At 46.7% G+C, this 15,705-nt stretch overlaps 1 protein-coding gene across 4 annotated transcripts in view; it reads right to left on the bottom strand.

The window, feature by feature from the left end:
- PPP2R1B (protein phosphatase 2 scaffold subunit Abeta) overlaps positions 1-15,705 on the bottom strand; it is a 37,461-nt gene that overhangs the window by 5,254 nt on the left and 16,502 nt on the right. For 3 of the 4 annotated variants that reach the window (XM_088842925.1, XM_055423007.2, XM_088842926.1), the window contains exons 11-15: positions 15,404-15,464; positions 11,265-11,419; positions 10,772-10,914; positions 10,289-10,380; positions 5,939-6,060 (exon numbers count right to left, since the gene is read on the bottom strand). In XM_088842925.1, the coding sequence (XP_088699051.1) occupies positions 5,939-6,060; positions 10,289-10,380; positions 10,772-10,914; positions 11,265-11,419; positions 15,404-15,464 (573 nt within the window). Of the gene's footprint in view, positions 1-5,938; positions 6,061-7,556; positions 9,883-10,288; positions 10,381-10,771; positions 10,915-11,264; positions 11,420-15,403; positions 15,465-15,705 lie in introns of those variants that run through there. The other variant, XM_088842924.1, reaches the window with a different exon arrangement.

Consider the following 15,705-nt stretch of genomic DNA (forward strand, 5'->3'; position numbering starts at 1 on the left):
TACCCTTTCCCACCAAATTTCTCCATCATCTTGATTTTGTGTTGCCAAAAACAACCCGTGTCCAGGGTACAGGCAAAAATAACAGCTCTGCCAGCAGACTGGCCGGAACTCTAGCACCCGGTCAAGCCCTTGACCTTCAAGAGCAGAATCTTGGTTCTGTGGCCTTCGTGAGCCAGAAGCTCAGTGCAAAGGGCAAGGGCGCCCTGAGCTCCAGACGCAGGATCTCTAGGGTCTACAGCTTGTCAAGAGTGCTCCCACTCCAAAGTAATGCAGCATCTGCAGTGCTCCTCAACCAGAGTCCACCTCCATCACAGCCAGTCAGGGTCCCACCCAGGGTTCTATTGACCATCTGTTCCTTTCTACTCCACTAGTTCTTAAACTGAGGTTTCACAGATGCCTCTGACATGCTGATAAAAGGCTCTGGATCCTCTTCTGAGCAACGAGCAAACACACATATACATAACCTGAGACAATTTCAGGGGAGGAGTTGCTTCCTGGACCCGCTGAAGCCTGTCTGTGGGGCTGGAGGGGTTTCTAACCCCTACCTTAGAGCACTAGCATCTCTGCAATCCGTAACACTCCTGTTATCCTGGTGGTGGCTCAGTGGTAAAGCATCTGCCTGCAGTGTGGGAGACCTGGGTTCGACCCCTGGGTCAGGAAGATCCCCTGGAGGAGGAAATGGCAATCCACTCCAGTATTCTTGCCTAGAGAATCCCATGGACAGAGGAGCCTGGCGGGCTGTAGTCCCTGGGGTTGCAAAGAGTCGGACATGACAAGCAACTCAGCAGCAGCAGGGCTCATGCTTCTGAGTGTTCCCACCCCTCCCTGCGTGGCTCCCAAAAACAAAGAGCACCCCCTGCTCTGCCCGCAGCCCCAGGGCACCACTGGAGGAAGTTCTGGGCTTTGTGCACTAAACTCTGGGTACAACACCACTACAAGACACGTGTCACCTGCACAGGTGACAGCCACTCTGCCCTTTTCATTTGGTCCCAATGATACCATTCACAGAAATGACAGTACATTCACATTGTCGTTCACAAATGACAGTACACATGAAACTAACAAAACACTGAAGATCAACGGGCACATCTGGCACATAACGTTCAGTCGTGTCTGACTCTCTGTGACCCCATGGACTGTACCCCTCCAGGCTCCTCTGTCCATGTGATTCTCCGGGCAAGAATTCTGGAGTGGACTGCCATTCCCTTCTCCAGAGGAGCTTTCCAAGCCAAGGATTGAACCCGGATCTCCTGCATTGCAGGTAGATTCTTTACCATTTGAGCTACAGGGAAATCCTCTACACTCTAGTAAGAATCTTAAAAAACGAAATGACAGGGTGGAGCAGCTCTGGAGGGATGGAATATTGTTCACGGCTCATCCTTTGGAGGATCCCTTGGGAGAAAGATGTGGGTCTCGACTGAAGTGAGGGGGATGTCACCTCAGACATCACCAGCAGACAACCGAGGCCATGCCCCAAAGCCAGGTCGGCAGAGCGCGAAGCTGGTGCGTGCCTCCAGCCAGTCAACTGACAAGCCTTCCTGCCCCAGGTGTGCCAGTCCGCTGGCCCAGCTGCGTTCCTCTGGACTGACAGCTGCAAATACCCTGAGGGACCACTGAACGCTCCCTCTGTATAAACTTCCAGGGGACTTTCCTAGGTGCGCTGACTCACAGCTGGTCTGCAGCCCAGAAGCTGGTGCCGGGCTGAGCTGCTGAGTGAATAGGCCCGGCGCAGGAGAGGGCACTGCCCAGGAGGAGCAGACACCCCGCTGCAGCCGTGGCCCCGGCCCCGCGAGCTGGTGGTGTGGGGAGCTCAGGGAGTCTGGGCCCCAAGAAAGAGGTGTCGGGGATCCGGCCTCTCAGAGGGAGATGCTGTCGGCCTCCCTGTCGGGCAGGCTCTGAAAGCTTTTGACTCAGTCTTTCTCTTAACGCCCCAGAGATGGGGAATAAACGGGACCTGAGATACCAAAAGGGGGCCTGACTGGGAGCCCTGACCCTGAGAAGGAAGTGCGTCACCACGCCAGGATCACCCACACAGCTGGGGGGCGGGGGTGGGACGCAACTGAACTGAGGGAAAGCCCCCCCAGGCCTCTCCCTGAAGCACACCCCACTGTGGGACCCCGAGTTCACAGACCAGCTGGCAACTCAGGTTCCAGTCCGGGGCCTACTAGAACTGCCCCCCCGGTCACTAGAGAAGCCCCGATGTTCAGCAGGCCCCTGTGCCAGCCAAGAGAGGGCCCAAGGTCAGGCAAGCAGCTGGAGGAGGCTCCGGGGACAAAAGGGCTGGGCAAGGAGGGCCCGGACAGAAGCAAGTGTGGGAGAATGGGGTCCAGCTGCCCCGCCCACCCCCTGGAGCGGTCACTTTGGCCACTAAGGCCCTCCAGTCGGGTGGAACCTATCCATTCTCTGCCAGGGACAGCTTGGGAGGCAACAAAGATTCCCTGGCTGGGTCCTTGGCCCCTGAAACTATTCCCAGCCCTACTGCTAACCTGGGCAAATCACTGCAAAGGCTCATTATCCCAACGGTGACTCGGGAACACAGACAAGCTGACTCAACCACCTCTTTACTGTGAGGTTCAAGTTCTGCCTGGCCTAGCCCTGCCCTCCAACAAGGAAACACTCAGAAGACTCCCAGACCCCTTCAATGGCTTGTCACTTCTACCTCCCTTGTTTCCATTTAACTCCTGATCATCCCAGCACTCAACATAGAAAATAGTTGTTTGGTGCCGATGAAATCTCGTCACAGATTTAAGGCGGCTGCCCTATTCTGAGCACCTGCTCCAGGTTAAGACCCAAGAACAGGGCTTCCCTGGTGGTTCAGGGGTAAAGAATCTGCCCACCAGTGCAGGAGACGTGGGCTTGATCCCTGGTCTGGGAAGATCCCACGTGCCATGGAGCAACTAAGCCAGGCCTCACAACTTGCTGAGCCTGTGCTCTAGAGCCTGGGAGCCGCGACTACTGAGCCCACAGGCCCCAGAAGCTGTGCCTCACAAGGGAAGCCAGGGCAAAAAGATGCCCGTGCACCGCAATGAAAAGTATCCTCCACTCATCACAACTAGAGAAAAGCTCATGCAGCAACGAAGACCCAGCACAACCAAAAATAACTAAATAAAAAGAGAAAAACACAAAGAACCAATAACTTTGCCAAGGACTTCTTTCAGTGATGAATTCTAGGCATGGGTACCACAGATGAACAGCTGTGAGAATCCATGTCCCACCTAGATGGCTTTTCTCATCCATCTCCAATTTTTAAGACTGAGCTTCTGGATACTGAAGGGCTGGAGGGCCTGGAGTCTTTCTCTGCAGAGACGGCCGCTTGGTCACCACCTCCGAGAGAGGTGTGGAGACGTGGCAGGCCCTGAGGATACTGCTCCACTCACCCTGGCAGCGGTCTGCTGCCCCCCTCCCTGGGCCCTGATCTCCAGATTGGATGCAGGCCTCCTCTCGTCATTCTGGGCTCAAGAGAACTAACCTCTTACCCTAATGTTGGCCCTTCCTTGAGGAGCACCTCCCCTTTAGATGTCCACAGCCGAGCTCCTCGGAACTGCCCTAGAGACCCTCAGGCAGCACCCAGGCCCCCCAACCTGCACTTGGGAGAGAAAAGGACAGCACAAGCTGTCCCTCTCCTCCAGGAAGCAGGCTTCAAAGGGAGCCAAGATTCCCGAGCGGCAGGAGGGCCCCACCTCAAGCTGGTGAGAACTGCTGATTTAAAACACAGAGGGGAGACAGGTGCCAGAAGGCGGAGGTCAGAGACCCTAGGGCCCAAATGAATGACTCTCTGAGCTTGGGGAAAATAGGGAAAACCAGAAGGAAAAACAAGGGTAGAAGGAAGAGCGGGTGCAGAGGGGCAGTGTCAGTGGAGACAGGGTGGCCGAGATCAGGCTGTCGAGTCAGAGCACAACAGCAGGTGCGGGGGGCATGCATGCGACCTCTGCGGATGATGCTTCACTTGATCTGAGTCTCTGAACCTGGGCTCAGCGTGGAGCCTGACTGTCCCTCACAGCTGCTCCTTCCTGCAATAACAAGACTGACATCACTGTTGTCAGGGAAATGGTGTTTTGATTAAAATCATGTGACAGCTACTTCACGATTCAATAAACAAATCCTCTGTTAACCCTCGCCTGACAGAGGCCCGCCAGCAGCACTGTCAGCAGAGAGCAGCCCCCAGGGGCCAGTCTGGGAGGCCCCAGGCAGGCACCCGTCAGCGCAGGGACTGGCCCTCGTCCCGTGGGGCCATCCTGTCTCGGGTCAAGAGGCAGGCCAAGCCCCGGGTTGTCGAATGGTTCCCGCAGGGCCCAGAGACCAGTGGACACTGGAGGCAGTTCCCAGGGCTCTCAGAAGCCAGGGTTTACCCCGACCCCACTGGGACAGATGGGCCAATCTGCTACGTGCCACCAACAGTGAGTTAGGGGTTAAGAACAATTTCTGGTTTGCAACTGGATGACTTCCTGGATCACTCACTCGGCTGCTGGCCCCTGACACACAAGGCTCTGCCTGGCAACAGCCAGTTCCCTTTCCATCTCACCCCAAGTCCTTTTCCTTAAGTGAAACAGACTCAGGGAAGGTTCCCTGAGTCAGGTCGGGGGTTTTACGAGGCTAACTGATTTGTAGCCTCAGAAGCCGAGCAGAGCTGGGCCTCTGATGCTGTAAAAGATTCCCCGGTAAAGAGGACAGGGCTGGGGGAAGGTTCTCAACCACCCGAGAAACAGAGCCACCAGCACCCACCAGAGGACTGCTGCGAGGACAAAGTGAGATTTTGCTAGGAGCCTAACAAGCTGTACAGTGACCAAGTTTTGGAGTTCAGGACATGGCAGCGAATGCTGTTTCCCCAGCTTGAGGCCATCAGGGGCTGCCTTCAGACCCGGCAAGTCTGCCACAGAGGGGTCGCCTCAACTAGACCACGAGCAGATCACAGGCAAACCATGTATTTAATGGCACAGTCGGTGGACCCTGAATGTGTAGGAAAATATAACTCCTTCTTCCCAAGGAAGTCTGTGGCTTAGGCTTAAAAATGTGAAACTTGTTCAGACGTGGTATCTTCCCTGAGGCCAACTTCAGTGAAACAGAGGCAAGGACCAGAGGCTGCTGAGGCTGTGCAGGGAGAGCTGAGCTGCCGGACCTGGAGAGCGCTGCACACGGCAGAAGCGGAGAGCGTCCTAGGACGAGACTGCAGCTCAGGGCCTGGGCCAGAGCAATAGATTCTCATGGCCCTGATTCACAAATCATGAAGCAAAGCGCAGAAAGATTTGTAAGACAAATGTTTTGATGTTAGAACTACCACCAAGCAAACGCACTGAAGTGGGTACAAAAATACCATTATCTTCCAAATAAACTAAACGCAGCCTGGCATCGGCACACAGCAGCCAGACCCTCTTTTCTGAAGGAGTCTGTAAGTCATACATCATCCTCCGAACAAACAGCCCCAGGGCACTGGCTGGCAACAACTTTGCTGAACTTGAACTTGGCACACGTCCTTCAGAGTAGTGTTAAGGGTAGTGGGGGGTGTGGCTAGTAAAACATTGGGACTATTACCCAGTAAAATGGACAGAAATGGATTTTTCCTTGAATGGAAGTGACTACCTGAGATGAATTGTAGCAAGCTGAGAACAGTCTCTTCTGGGAGGAATGTAGAAACAGCTGTTTCAATAAGCAACTCTTTACCAAACCACCTCTCTCCTCTGCATGGGGGGCAGGGTGGCAGGATGCTGGCAAGCCCACCCCACCCTTCAGAAGGCATTCCCAGAATGAAGGACAAGAAATATATGTAATATATATAAAACAGACTCCTCTGGTCCCCGGAACTCCGCCGTCCTCTCAGGGAGAGCGCTCAAAGCTGTGGCCTCGCCACCTGGCAGCAGCCCCAGGCCGCGCCGGCTGCCCTCCACCCACACCTCAAGCCAGGCGACAGAGGGACCCGGGCCAGCGGCAAGTGGGCACTTACCTTCCCCGTGTCCTCTCCAGGCCCTCTGGGTCTCAGGAAGTGGTTCTTGTCAGCCCCAGGGGCGCTGGGCTCTTTACTGTCCTTCACAGGAAAATCTAGCTTCCTCAGCCTTTGGGCCACCGCTAGAGACACAGACAGCAGACGGTAACGGACCCCGCCAGGCCGCGTCCCCAGGAGCTCTCCTGTGCCTCGCCAGGGCCCTCAGGTGCACCAGCCCTGCGATGGGGACGCACACAGGCCTCCGGGCACAGACCTGGTCCACCCCTGCACCTGACTGAAGGTGCCTTTTCCTCGAGGGCCGTGGGAAATGCCACCACACTGGGCCTAGGGTGCCAGCCGAGTGCTCCCCCACTTCTGGGTCACTGACAGCCTACAGAAGTGCCCAGCCAGACAGGAGAGACTTGGCTCCTTGCAAAACTGATGACAACAATGCTGAAGAAAGAAATGACTTGGCTTTTCTACCCCATGAGTAATTAAAATCTCTCCATCCTCCAGAAAGATTTCCATCTCAACTGAACATTATGTAATTTCCTGGAAAAAGCAGGCTCATGAAGGCAAATGGGGAATAGTGAGACTATTCTAGGTACACAAAAAGACTGGAGACATGTGAGTGAACAGGAAAGAAGAGCACGGAGCTGGATGGAAAACAGGAGTATGAGCGAATCTGTGAGAAGCAATTACATAACATCAGACCACAATCTCTTCATTGTTAAAAACTGGAAAGAACAAGGTGACAGCTCCTCCCCCTCCAGTCTGTACCCAGGCAGTGCTTAGAAAGGAGGCTTTAAGACCAGAAGGCCAGGAAGGAAAAACTAGCGTCAGCGGAACTTAAGTGAAAGGTGAGAGACAAGCACCCAACTTGCTGGACCACTCTGCCCTGCCATCCCCGGGGCAACGGGACCAGTGTGATTTCCTCAGGGAAGAACCAGATTTTTAACTCCATGACAACACAGCGATTAACAACATTGTCAAAAAGCCAGCGTTACCACAGCCCAACCATTGGGTCAGGAATGACATGTCTGATTCCCCTGGAGGTCCATGCAGTATCCTGGACGTTTGGAGAAGACTGCTCAAAGGTCAGGCTGCCGTCTCCGTTGATTCAGGATGTGCTGTCCAGCAAAGACCCCCCAGGGCCTAGAATCACAGTGGCCAAGCTGCGGTATTTCTGTGACCTGAGGGCTCCAACATGACTGGAAACAGTCACTCTGGAATCCATACGTTAACCTGTTTATGTTTAGGAAACCAAATGCACTTCAGGTTCGTATCTTCATGATGGCATAGACAGAGAAACAAGATCTTGTCTCTTAAACCTGTGAAAGTTAAACCCCACAACACTAAGGTGAATTCCACTCCTGATAAGACTTTTATTGGCATAACACTGTATACATGTCTCTGCTTCACTTTCTTAATCAAACTGCTGAAAACTGCCTAGGATGGGTATCTATGGTGGTGTTTATTCCAGGCACTGTACAATCCAAATACAACTGCTGCCTAAGATGGGGACTGGAGAAGGACCCCATAAAAGCAATGGAATTCTTTTATTGTGTCAACAGGAGAATGAGAACAGTATGGTACCTGGGATGACTTGTTCCACACACACAACACACCGGAAGACAGGTTTCAGAAATTCACTGAACACGTTTTTATTGAGCACCTGCTATGTACAGCAGACATGGACCCAGGTGCTGGCAGTGCAGAGACAGACAAAACCCAGCCTGGACAGAGCTCCTGGAGCTTGCGTTCCTGTGACATTAACGCCAGAAAACTAACACATGGAGAAAAGGACAAGTTATGGGCCAAAGAACAGTTCCTCTGAAGAGTAACAAAGTGGATCCCTATTGTTGAAGTCAGAAGAAACGATGAAGTCCCTACAGGGTGACCCAAAAACACAGGGCCCTGCTGAGCTCCCTGCCCCAAGCCTGAGAAAGAAAGGGCTCACAGTCTCCCCTTTGCCACACCTAAGGGTGGAGGTCAATGCACAGTGCTCCCAGGAGGTCCACAAGGCCAGTAAAGAATCTGTCCCCAAACCAGAGGAAAGCAATGGTTGTGTAAATTCGTTTCAGTCAAGACAAGACTCTCAAATATGAAATTCAATGAAGATGAGCATAACTGCAGGTAATAAACAAAATGAACCATGAAACAAAAATTGTTTACAGCATAATAATTAATGATTTCTTCAGAGAAAGAAAAGATTTTTGCCTAAGAAAATATTTAATCCTTAGCCCAGAAGTAATAAAATAGAAAATTACTATAAACTAGTTTGGCAGTTTTAAATGGACTCAGATAATTTTGATTTTAAATGCTCTGCTTTTCTAACGTAAGACAAACTTTAAAGTATTTGGTCAAACTTGGTTTTCTGAAATGGTTTAATGTACAAAGCTTCCTAGAAGTCTTTGTGCCTTCACAAAACAGAACAGGGCTCATTGGCTTTAAGAGACTGTAAATGAAAGAAACTATTTGAAAACCAAAATGGAAACAAGCAGACTACAGCAAGACTCAGACTCAGCAAGATACACTGAGAGAAAAAGAAGCTACAATAAAACCTCATTAATTAAAAAGTCATTAGAGCAAGGCAAGTTTGATTAGGTGAAAAATGTTCATAAATTTACAGGAAAAAAATATTTAAATCCTCCATTAAATATGTTTGCATATCTATCAGGTATAAAGAGCAAATTCAATGTATCTAAATAAAGGTGCGGCCTGATAAAGATCCTCATGGAAGGTATTTTAATATAATTGATGAGAATGATTAGAAACTAGGCGTAACAAGTGGGAAAAGGGTGCTTTTTAAAGAGCGTTTAAGTAGTTCAGAAACATCAGGCTTCCTTACATACAATTAATTTGCTTCAGCAAACCCTTCAGCTTTAAGTCATTATCAATTCCAGGAGGAATTAATGAGGTTTTACTGTAAAAGTAGAGTAACATTTCAAATGATAAGATTCCAGCATCACCCATACCAAAAAAATAATGAACCTTCAGTTTGGAAAGCTATTACTGTACAATATAGCAAGAACCAAATGTTCACACAGCTGGAAGCAGAACCAGGTAAGGAGCAGGAAATCCTCAATGTTGTACCACTGGTTCCTTTACTCATTAGAAATGCAACTGCAGTCTACAATCAAACAGTAGAACCACTGCTTATTAAGAGGCACTAAATTTTAAGTATTTCAGCAGGGAGAAAGAGGAGTATTTTTGAACGCAGTCACAGTGGGGAGCTGCAGAAACGGAGTTAGGTTTCAACACGACACATTAGGAGCAAGATGCATCTGCATTTCAGGTTTCTGAATGCCATGATTACAGCCACAATTGAGCAAATAAAAACCAAAACCACCAAAACATGAACCCTGAGCATCCACATTCCTCTTTCGCGTGAGGCACTGACACGGACCATCATTATCCAGGAGAATATGGCTTTCACTACAGTTAAATCTCAGTGTGTCTCCCAAGTGGAGTGCTTATAAAATGAGTTATTCTAAACCATGTACATTTAACTTTGGAATGGAGACACAGAGATACATGTAAACATCAAAAGAATCACTCTGTTCCACGTCTGGGTCCAAAACCCATCCAGGCTTGATGGAATATTAAAGAGGCTGGGACCTGATTAAACAATGACGATGCAGGAGCCCAGACGGTGCTAAATAAATCATTAGGAGACAGTCAAGAAATGACTGTGCCAAGTATCAGAAATTGGTCACAGACAATAAGAACAGTTTAAATTATCCCAACAAGGAAGACAAGTGAAAAACAATGCCATTTCATCTTTAGAAAGAATCAAGTCACTGAAATTTGATTTCTTGTAAGTTGCTGCCATTTGCTCGGATGAGGTCTTGAAGGTTTTCCATTTTTTCTCTCCACCCAGTTCAAGAACACATTGACTAGAAATCTGTGATAAGAATTTAGTAAAGTCTTTCCCCTCGTTCCTCGTTATGCCAGTGCAAGCACTAGAAAATTCCAAACAAAATCAAGTTAGTGGTACAGAAAGTACATGAACTATGTATAACAATATTCAGCGTAGCAACAATGATCCCAAAGTCTAAGACTAAGATATTCTCACAGTGGTCAGTTTCTTTACTGTCGGGCTAATCCAAAGTTAAAACTTTAAAAACTGATTAAAACCCAAACAAAACACTGTTCTTACCAGTAAGAATCATTTCCCTACCCAGCCCTTAGATATGGAATTGAGAAAATGGCCTGCCCGGTGGTGGGCCAAGAAGGTTCTACTCCAAGAGGAGACGGAGTTTCAGGAGCTCACCCGCTCCCATGTCCAGGTGCTCACCGCCTGGCCCACGTAACACCGCTCACACCCTGTGAGCCCAAGCCAAAGTTGGAAGGCAGAAACAGACATACCACTTATGGCTTCCTGTGCAAAATACTTGACATCCATATCTTCATCTTGGCCTAGCTTCTGTAGTACCGGCTTAACTTCCTCCTGCAAAGCACTAAAATCCAACAGTATCATTTGTGAAAGGCAGTCTTCTGAGCCAGAGAAATTGCTTTATGGTATGTAATGTATATTATACTCTATGGTAATTTTTACAGTTTAAAATTTTTAAAATATTTTAAAACACCTATAATATTAACTTGACAACTACTAAATAATTTCTCTAAGTCTCTGCAGAATTAGCTTTGGACAATGATTACACATGTACAGAGCTTAAATATAAAAGAGTAGACACCCTCAAAATTGGTTGTTGAATTACTTTATTATTTTCTTTAACCTAACCCACATCTTAGGTGACGTGAAAATCACCGAATCTAATTATAGCTATTTCTGCCTACATGGGGGGAAAACTTAAATCTATTAAAAAAAAAAAAAATTAAAAATCTTACTCGGTATCTAGAATTGGTCCAATTTTCTGTAGAGATTTGGCCACATTAAAACGGACATTTGCTACTTGGTCTCCTGCCATTTTCAATACAATAGGCAGCATCTGCTTAGTGGTTATTTCCTGACCACAGGCTTCAGACAGTGCCTTGAAAAAGAAATAAGACAGCACATTTAAAAACACCTTTTTTTTAAAGTATCCACAAATCTAAAGAGATAACAAAGTAACTGGCCACCAGGAAAATGTTTCCAGTGTAAGCATGTGATGAAAGATACAAGGCAGAATAGAATCCCAGAATTAGACCAGAATTCAAAACTGACTTGACTATAGAGTTTAACACAAAAACTGACAGTTTTCTCTCATCTCCTAAATATCCAACTTAATCAGTATTAAGAAATATAGTCCACACAGAAGACAACATATTCAGGATTCAGAAATACAGTCCTGAGTAACTGGTTTAACACCAGAGCTTAACAAAACAGCTATGTAATACTTACATTAATGCAGAATAAAGTGGTCATTCTATGCAAGTAATTAGGATCATTCGCCATTACTAACACTTTGGGAACGATGGTATTTTGGGCCCACTCTGTGCCAAACTTCTGAACTAGCTTCATGAGGTTACTGGTGGCAGCTTCCCGGATGGCGTACACTGCAGAAGGGGCAAAGGAGACACCGTCATGCTGCCCACACCACGAGCACAGCCCAGTTTGCTTCTGACACCATCGTCAAAGGGGGGCCAAAAATAAAACTCTGTAAACACTCCAAATTTAGTCAAACTGCAATGGCAAGCAAGCTCAGCTATGATTTCTAATATGCTGATGTGGTCTGACTACAGCTTCAAAATGTCCAAGGAAAAGGGAAGTAAGGAGCTCATTACAGGCATCATTAATTAGCAAATATGAGTGCCAACTATGTGCTATGTGTCACAGAAAGAATGCATAAGTTACTTGCCCCCAAAGACCACTCAAGCAGAGAAATGAAAAATAATGCGTTCTAAGAAGTCATGGGGTCTAAGACTCATTATAATAAAGCATGCAATAGTAAAGACCCTGAGGGCTGTAGGAGTTTTGAGGACAGAGAAAGGGAGGTCTGGGAAGGCTGTGGGAAACACAGGCCTTGCACTGGGCCTTAAAAATTACGGAGGATTTATGTAAGTGGCGAGAAGAGGGGAGGAATTCCTAGAAAGGACAAAAACATTCACCCAGGGCACAAAGGAAAAAATTGAAATCTGTGAGACTGTAAGGTTGAACAGTTAGGGTGGATCCAGACCGAGCTTCATGAAAGCTAAATTTAGACTGTAAGGAAACCAATGATGGGTTTTTAAAGCAAAGATGTGGCCCTATGACCAATGTGGCATTTTAGCAAGATTATTCCAGCAGCAGCAAGAACAGCTGAGAGAATGACAGCGAGGAGGCTATTCAGAGGCCACTGTCATCATCTACACAACAGCAAATAAAAACTTGAGACTGACTTGTCCTTTTTCCCTTAAAAATGTTTCTGTTGAGGCAACATGTCAAATGCCTTCTGTGAATATACGTGCCTGCTTTAATCTCATAATTCCCTACAAGGTCATTTAGCAAAAACATCATAAATCTAGATAATGAAAGCCTGAGCCACAATCTTCTCAACAACTAGTTACTATATACAGCACCCAACGAAGACAGGTGTGGCAACGCTTCATCTTACACATCCAATACACTCAAAATTTGGGCTTAAATAACAAGTGAGAGTGGTCAGTACCGATTGCTTATTCTACTCCTCTCCCCAGGTGCACCCAACCCTCCCGGGCGACAGCTGTAGAGTGACAGGCATCCAGGCCACAGCTCTGATCCCGGGCGACTGACACACGGCTCCCAGACAGGAAACGGCCAGTTCTTCCCAGGCCACAGAGCCTCTCAGGCGACGCCACTGGTGAGCACAGGCCAGACACCTTAGCCAAGGAGCTAGATTATTACCAACATGCAACCTGACCAAAGCGTGTGAGAAAAGCAACCTGCCAGGGATATTCACCAGCACTCTCGAAAGAACACGCTCAAGTCACCTGTTCCACTCATAACAAAAACTCCCACCCTTCACCAGCACAGTCTGTGTTTTGAGCACACCATCCCCCACCAACTTCTTCCCATCTGTGTCTTCTCCCCTCATTGCTTTTTTATTTGCTTGAGATTCTTCTCATCCTAATGCCATTGCCATACGGAAGGGATCTCATTGCCAGAGTAACCAGAGACAAGCGCTCGGCCTTGACCCAGACCTTAACTGCACTCAACTCCACTTGGCCAGACGCCTACTATGTTCTTGGCTCCTCTCAATTTTGCTGTGAAAAGAATGCAAACAAACCACTCCACGGTTCTGCCTCTCCTCTCAGCTTGTTTTGTCTCTCTCCCTCCCTCTTCTTCCCTCTCCCCTCAAGGTCTGGCTGATGTGCAAGGTTCCTCTGAATTTCTAACACACTTTATCTGTGGTGTATATGTGGTGTATTACTAACTTTGGTACTTTTTCCTTCCTCCTATAAAAAATAAATTCCCCTTCTAAATTCCTTTCTCTGATCAGCACTATCCACTCAACCATGGGAAAAGAGGGTAAGTGATACCGTCTTGCTTCTGGCTCTCTGTACTTTTTCACAATATCCTCTTAGTACTTTAATAAGCAAAAAAAGTTTCTAAAAATTTAACAGATCACTGATCACTACATGGCAGTTATCTAAAATGCAAAAACAAAACCTCGAACAATTTCAGAGCTGACATTTCATTGGTTCAAAGAATGCTTGCAAAGGCCACTTAAATATGCTGCTGCAGAAAAAGACACAAGAGTCTCTTCTGCTCCTAAACAGGAAGACAAAAGATCAGAGAAAAAAGAAAGCATTAATTAACCTGCATTGACAGGTGAATTCTATATAGAAAAGGTGTCAGGAATTCAATTCTTTTGTGGAACATCAGGAGTTTTAAAGCATCTCAAAATCAAGTGTAGAATACTAGCTTTCAAAGAAAGTATGGACAAATCTGCTGGGACTCACTAACATTAATATTTATCAGAAATAATATGAATACTTTATTTCTAAAAAGAGAAGACTCTCTTTTCTATGATTAGTTTCATTTAAGAAGAAAAAAATGAAGCCTTACAAAGACAACTTTAAAGCACAAGAGAAATAAAGTCTTCGCAATCCAGTTTGAAACAGTGAGATTATCTACATTTATAATTCTTTACGAAATTTACATTTTTTGCACCTCTCCTCTTCACTTTCTTAACCGTATGATCCAACTGGCAACCCACTCCAGTAGTCTTGCCTGGAAAATTCCATGGACAGAGGAGTCTAGTAGGCTACAGTCCATGGGGTCGCCAAGAGTCAGACACGACTGAGCGACTTCACTTTCTTCAAAAAACATCAGTTTGGCAAGGATTGACATCTTGCAACGTGTGATGCTTCATCCAGGACATTAGCATTTCTGTCCACTGATTCAGTTTCAGTTTAGCACAGTTATTTAACACCCACTACGCCAAGTCCTGTGCTTTATGCTGGAGGTATTCTTTTAAATCACTCAGGAGAGTTGGGTTTTTTTCTTTTCGTTTGTTTTGACCCTTAAAACCACCTACCTGCAGAAGCAGACACAATATCCCCACTACTCCCAAAGGAGGGTCCCAGAGGCACCCTCAGAGATACACCCTGTAAGTAAAGTATATATAAGGTGCTGTGGAACTGAAGCAAGATACCCATCATAATCACCAAAATATGGAACCAAAGCTCACAGGACATTGTAAGTCCTCAGGGCCCTCATCTGCACAGATCTCAGACCACATGGAAGCTGCCAGGTCTGGATAGGAGGCTGACACTGGACCTCACTGGTACAGAGAGGCCCTCTCCGACCCATCGCTGCCCAGCAGACAAGCACAGACATCCAGACCTGAAACCTTGTTCAAAAGTCAACTGCTAACAAGCGAACATAAAAGTAGTTTTATATAAAACATCAACTGTGTATTTTGACAAGCAGCAGTTTCAGCTTTTATTTTGTAACACAGTATGTGGCACTAGAGGAAAAAAGATTCTGTGATTGCTGAAATGAGTTATGCTATAAATGCAGAGATAGCGAGCCTCTCACCCAAACCAGAAATCGAGGCCCTCTCTATCCTAGGTGACAGGTGGTGTCTTCCTTCTATGCCCTAACACCTTTGCTGCGCCACTGCACACCTGCTTCTCTATGTCACCTCAAAGAAGCCCACGAGCCATTTCTTCACCAAGGTCTTTCTTCTGATTCCAATCCCTGTCCAACTCAGTTTACAGTGACTGAAGACGCAAAGATGGCAAAAGATGGTGGAATAGAAGACCTCTGAATAAGACAGGAATGAGTATATGTATGAAAGAGAAAGTTTTAAAACAATATAATGGCAAGAGTGAGAAACAGAACAAACAGATTGTTCAATGAAGAAAATAAAGTTTAAGATAGAAAAATTGGTAGAAAATAGAAATGTCAAACTTTTGATCAGAACAAGCTAACTGGACTTTAATGAAAGACTGTCTTCATCCCTACACTGGTAAAACAAAATATGGTCAGATTAGGGTTTCTTTCTGAAAAGGAAATACACAAACAAAATGGGATATATGCAAAAACACAGGACTCCCATTAACTTATTTACTTACCATGGTCCACAAGCCAGGCCATACATAAAGAATTCAGCTTTTCATCAAAGAATTCCACACCCTATGGATACAGAAGATTCCATTAATACACGTCTCAACATCAAGGACTATTTATATTACACCAAAGTAACCTGAAAGCTAAAAAAATCATTTATTTCCAAATAAGTTGAATTCATGGACCAGCCAGAAAAAAAGAATACCATGAGGTCTGATTTACAAACTATAAAACTACTTTAGGATCGAAATCATAAAGAAAAGGTAAATGAGATGGCCCAGGGACTGCTAAGTAGGAAAGAACAGAG

The sequence above is a fragment of the Moschus berezovskii genome, chromosome 14, assembly GCF_049115385.1.
Source record: "Moschus berezovskii isolate FMDL1 chromosome 14, NW_MosBer_1.0, whole genome shotgun sequence".
NCBI lineage: Eukaryota > Metazoa > Chordata > Mammalia > Artiodactyla > Moschidae > Moschus > Moschus berezovskii.